The following is a 5862-nucleotide window of genomic DNA, read 5'->3' on the forward strand; positions in this document are numbered from 1 at the left end:
ATAGTTCAAACAGTTGGTTGCTGGGGTGAGAGTGGTCCTTGATGATATTGCCAGCTCTGCTGAGGTACCGAGAGTTTGCAGTGACCTCCAGGCTGGGCAGAGAGCAGGTGATCTTCTGGGCTGTGTTGGGCATGAAGGAGCACCAGTGAGAATGCAGAGGGGAAAAAGCCCCAGTCTGGGGGGTTAGCCATATTATTTGTCAGATAATTCCATTAATAAGGAGCCCACAGCACAAACATAACTGACTGGTCCACACTGAAAAAAATAAGCAGTGGGATAAACATAAAAATATTATTGTAATCGGTTGCACGAAATTAAGTTATGTTTGGTTAACCTTAGTTTTTTATGTTATACCTGCACACATTTTTCTGGTAACACGAACATGACTTTTTTATGTTGTTGTTATGTTTTTCATTCCGGTCGAATATTTATAGAAACCACTTGTTTATCAGACATGAACATTTTGTGTTAATTGTATTGGACTACTATATGTTATATTGACAAGATTATTTTATGGTAAGCTTATTTTATTTTATAACAAATTTCTAATATATAATATATAATATAATATAGTATATAATTGAGTGTTCAATAAATAAAACTAAATTAAGGCTGATCTTACTGTATGTACTGTACACTTTCTCTTCAATCAAAGAAATAAGCAAAACATTTTTGAACAATGACCTGTGTATTTTTGAAAATACTACACAGTTGTAACAATGGACTTTCAATTCAGGCTTCCAAAATATACATGGGTCATATTTGCACAATGCATCTCTTGAAAAACATTCCATAACATTCCTCAAAGTTATCTGCTGTAACCTGAATTCAACATTGTGGGGCCTTATGACATCACCCTTATGTAAAAAATAGTTTTTTAAATGTAAGAGCCATAAAGTAATATGGCAACAGGGGTGTAATTATTAAAATGACACAAAGAAGAGACTTAAAATAACATTATAACCCACAGGCACACAACCAAGAAACCTAAACTGATTAGTATTGGCTTGCTTCTATCACTAAACATCACAATCACTAATACTAGACGATGCAATCTGTTTGTAGTGGTGCACCTTGGGAAAAAAAATTGCAAACTGGTGAAATTGGTGCAAGGCACCATTGAGAAAAATGGACATTCAAAGTTTGAATTTCTTTTTTAAAAGAGCCATGGCTTGAAAAGTGAAAACTGCAGTAATAAAGGCCCCAAGTTGAAAAGTGCCAGAAAAATAAGTTTCACTATGTCCTGCAACTTTACCAGTGCTGGCTTAAAAGAAAGGATGGTACATATTCGAAGAGGTAAACATGTTGTTCCCACATCATAACTGGAAAACTGTTCAATTGTACAGTCTGGTCCTAAAAACCTGGGCCTTCTTTGAAAGGCTGTTCCTTTTGAGCTCCATAACCAGTTTCTATACCTCGAAGGTATACTTTTCCAGTGGGTAGGTGAGGTTCAAAGTGTACATTAGTCCAAACAGCATTGCTGCTGCTAGGGTATAGTTATCCAAATCCTGCCAGACTCTCTGGCCTTCAAGGACTATCCCGATGTCTTCAGGGCTGCCATTGGCATCTCTTGACTTTATGATGTAAATTCCCATGGTTGTTTCCTTATTAGATCGTTGGATAATGGCTTCATCTGTGGCCTAGAAAATGCAGAATTCCAAAATTTAATTAAACAGAACACTGGTCAAAGAACATTATACCAAATCTTATTTTAATCTGTGTCACTATTCCAAAAAATGTTAACATTAACACATTAGGTGAAAAAAAAAATGGATTCGTTACAGCATGTGATTTGAGTCCTCAGAATGCTTAAAAAGGTAATGCATGAAGTGAAATCTCCATGCAAAGAAGCAGAATACTGTCAGAGCATAGAAAGGTGTTCAACTATGAACTCCACACATCGTTCTGATGCAGGTAAAAGAAAAAACAAAAACAAAAAACGCACCCATGGTAAATTGTGAAAATCCCAGGTGATTTTCAACATACTCCTGGCATAGAGTGACAAGCAGCATTTTGTTAAAATTATTATTTTCCCTAAAGTGTATACACAAATTATTTTTTTCTTACCTGGGCCGTGGGCTCCAGAATGTTCTTAAGTCTTCTTCCTATTTGTCCTCCTCGCCTTTTGAAGACCTTTATTAGTTTGTCAGATAGCACATCTATCTGCGAGAGTAATCTGGACTGCAGTGGCATGGTGGTAATGCGCTTAAACTCTGCATTTATCAAAAAAGAGAAGTTGTCACATAAAAATGCTGTCAAAATCTCAAATCTCACAAGGTTACATCCACACAAAGTTGTTATTTTTTGTCATATTACTATTTATTAGCTATGGGTCCCATGTTGCTGAGCAGTTCCATAGTTGCCCTTACTTCCATACCACCCAAAGCCTGTTTGCAACCATAGCAGTTGCCTCCTTCTGGCCATTTTGCAGTTCTGCCAAATGACCCAGAAACTACATCTATTATTGTCATATACACATCAAGGTCTTTCATTAATACTTAGTTAAATTAGTTAATTTGACCTTTCCAGAAAATTTACCTTACAGAATGTGAGATAACATATGCAAATCTTCACTAGTAAATAAAATAATGTTATTAAAACCTTAACTCATTCACTGCCAGCCATTTTCAAATCAGGTAACTCCCCACTGCCAGGGTTTTTGGGCATTTTTACTCATTTTTGAAGAGCCACAGAAAACTGTGTGTTATGATCATATAAACGCTGAACCTACCAAAATGAAGAACAGACTCTCTTCTTTCATCCAAAAAAAAAAGCTTGTTTCTACCATTTTCCATTCTTTAGTAATCAGCTGTAGAAGAGAGGTGGGTTCCACCAAAAATGCCTGTTTTGACCAAAAAAAGGGAGAAAACGAGCTTTTTGTGAAAAATAAATTTCAAGCAGAAAAGTGCCTTTGACACTAATATTTCTTGCTTTGTGACACCTCTAACATATAAAATAGTTTTTCACTTCTATAAAACAGAAATAACACTGAGAAAGGTTATGTTTTATCAAAACAATTTATTTACAAATATATGAAAAAATAAAATTCACTGACAAGCTGCCCGAGGTTGTATTCTAGCCCCTCCCATTGAAAAACGTAATTGACATCTATAGACGTCAATGGCAGTGAATGAGTTAACTGTAGCACCTCTACGTAACAGCGCTAGAGAATTGTTCTGAAGCAACACCAATCTGCCCTTCAGCAGGGATAAGCACCATATATCGATACAGAAAAAATAAATTTAACATATTTATATTGTCATTATTTTTTTTATCTCTTTAAGCCCTCCTCTCAGTCTCTCTATAAATCAGTTAAAACAATTTGTTGGGTTTTTGTGTGTCTTTAACATGTTATCAGTACATTACATTCACTGCCCCAGAACATGAAATAAAGCCCCACGTCATGCACTTCCTCTCCTAATGAGTACTGCATAGGTGTCATGCTCTAAATAAACTGACTTTAGTGAAGACACCCCCCCCAACACACACACACACAGAGCCCACCCCATGGCAAACTAGCTTATCTAACTGTTTAACTAAAACATTTTAGGTACAACCAGTTAACTAAATGGACACAAGTTTGTTAGTTTGTATTCACTGAGAAAAAACAAGCGAATGTGACTGGGCACACACTGAAAAAAAGCTAATGCACATAATATTGTCCCGCAGCTTAAGCTAGCATTATCGTTAGTTAACTTAAGGAATGACTTGTTTTTTCCATTATGTTGCTCAACAGCAATCCATGAGAAAAACTTCCCCATCTAATGGATGCTCTCTTCGTTTCCTCTCAAACATGTAGTTTTCAGTTTACCTCGACAAAGTAAAGCTCAGCACCAAACGTAAACGAAGCGAAGACAAAAAATGGCGGACCGCCACAGTGAATTTTCCCTCGCAGAACACACCCTGGGGGTGGAGTTTCAACAGAAAACATAACTATTTTCTGTTATTTTGATATGACTGGTTTTAAAAGACTGAACATCCTTCTAAAACAAGTGAAAGGCGTGAGACTTAATTATTTTTAGACCAAAAATATAAATGATTCATGTTGGATATATTTACTGTATTTTTACTAATTTAACAACCTCATCATTGCATTAGTCACTTTATGCTATAGCATTACGCTTACATTAGCTTGAAGCTCAAGGTCGTCATTTTATTTAATTTCTTTTTCTGGGCTTACAAACAGGACACACAACATTTAGATAACCGTTACACTGAATCTTGGGTCTGTGTTGAGTCTTCCAGCTGCTGACTACAGAAGCTAGATTGACCTTTCAGCATGTTTATAGCGGCTGTGGCTATGTGCTGGTAATGTTACCATGTGTGAGCAGTCACATTGGCAGCAGACATGTTTCAACAAGCTAGTCATATCCCAGCCCTACATTAGCTTGTTTAATGGTTAAGACACTGCAGGTACCACCACTTACTAAGATAAGATAAGATAAGATAAGATAAGATAAGATAAGATAACCTTTATTAGTCCCACACGTGGGAAATTTGTTTTGTCACAGCAGGAAGTGGACAGTGCAAAAGTTATGAGGCAAAAATTAGAATACAATAAGAATAAATACAGTACACAACTGTACAGAATAGAATAAAATAAAATACTATATACAGTAGAATAAAATAAAATAAATATACAATAAGATAAAAATAGAATACAAATACAAATACTATATACAACTGAGACAGACACCGATGCAAGTTTGTAATAGTTTGTTAATTTAGACTGAAAGAATATACAAACAATATTAACTCACATTATATATGTTAATTACTAATTTGCTTATCGCATAATTTCGGTTACCATTAGCTAACTGGAGCCTAACATTAGCCTTTCATGGTTTTCGATAAACAGCCCACATACCTGTAAAATAACAACACCCCAGTAAAAGTCCACATATATAAAGGGTCTACACTGTTTCTCACTGGTGTATTAGCTTTAAAATCTTCTTTACCTTCAAGTGTAAAACTCCAGATGGTAGTAGATTTTCCAAAGCGAGAGACAAAAATGGCGGACAGTGCAGCCGATTTTTCCTTTCCAGGGGACGGAGCTTGAGGATAAAACACGACTAACTTGTTTCTTTTCAACATGATTTGTTCTAAAAGAATGAATATTCTTAAAGAATATGTGAAAATTAAAAGACAAAAATATGTTTAGATGTGAAATTTAAATTAGTCATGCTGGATATATGAAGTAATTCTATGCAAATTCAACAACCACCCTATTGCATTTTTTTCAGTGCAGTCTCATGTCTCTGATTAACAAGTAAATCCAAGCAGACAGCAGCTGGCAGCAGCTGCCTGTGTTTAAACACGCCCTGTGTCCAAAAAAGTGGGTTTTATTTTTTCATGTATACAGGGAGTGCAGAATTATTAGGCAAGTTGTATTTTTGAGGAATAATTTTATTATTGAACAACAACCATGTTCTCAATGAACCCAAAAAACTCATTAATATCAAAGCTGAATGTTTGTGGAATTAGTTTTTAGTTTGTTTTTAGTTTTAGCTATTTTAGGGGGATATCTGTGTGTGCAGGTGACTATTACTGTGCATAATTATTAGGCAACTTAACAAAAAACAAATATATACACATTTCAATTATTTATTTTTACCAGTGACACCAATATAACATCTCCACATTCACAAATATACATTTCTGACATTCAAAAACAAAACAAAAACAAATCAGCGACCAATATAGCCACCTTTCTTTGCAAGGACACTCAAAAGCCTGCCATCCATGGATTCTGTCAGTGTTTTGATCTGTTCACCATCAACATTGCGTGCAGCAGCAACCACAGCCTCCCAGACACTGTTCAGAGAGGTGTACTGTTTTCCCTCCTTGTAAATCTCACATTTG

General features: G+C 35.6%; 1 protein-coding gene across 1 annotated transcript; it reads right to left on the bottom strand.

The window, feature by feature from the left end:
• Nucleotides 1–1122: 1122 nt before the first annotated feature.
• On the bottom strand, nucleotides 1123–5123 carry LOC146704123 (uncharacterized). The gene is made up of 4 exons (XM_085465107.1): nucleotides 4959–5123; nucleotides 3754–3761; nucleotides 2068–2211; nucleotides 1123–1640 (listed from the first exon to the last, which is right to left on the bottom strand). Exons 1-4 carry the CDS (start codon nucleotides 5092–5094, stop codon nucleotides 1410–1412), a joined length of 519 nt encoding a protein of 172 aa, XP_085321233.1. The 5' UTR covers nucleotides 5095–5123; the 3' UTR covers nucleotides 1123–1409.
• Nucleotides 5124–5862: the final 739 nt, after the last annotated feature.

The sequence above is a fragment of the Copadichromis virginalis genome, linkage group LG7 (genome assembly GCF_057382275.1).
Source record: "Copadichromis virginalis isolate Kocher_CV1m ecotype Utaka linkage group LG7, C_Virginalis_male_GT1.1, whole genome shotgun sequence".
Taxonomy (NCBI): domain Eukaryota; kingdom Metazoa; phylum Chordata; class Actinopteri; order Cichliformes; family Cichlidae; genus Copadichromis; species Copadichromis virginalis.

Coding starts and splice junctions, on each gene's coding strand:
- LOC146704123 (XM_085465107.1), bottom strand. CDS start 5,094: ATGTTGAAAAGAAACAAGTTAGTCGTGTTTTATCCTCAAGCTCCGTCC. Junction 1,641..2,067: donor TTCTGGAGCCCACGGCCCAG/GTAAGAAAAAAA, acceptor TGCATTTTCTAG/GCCACAGATGAAGCCATTAT.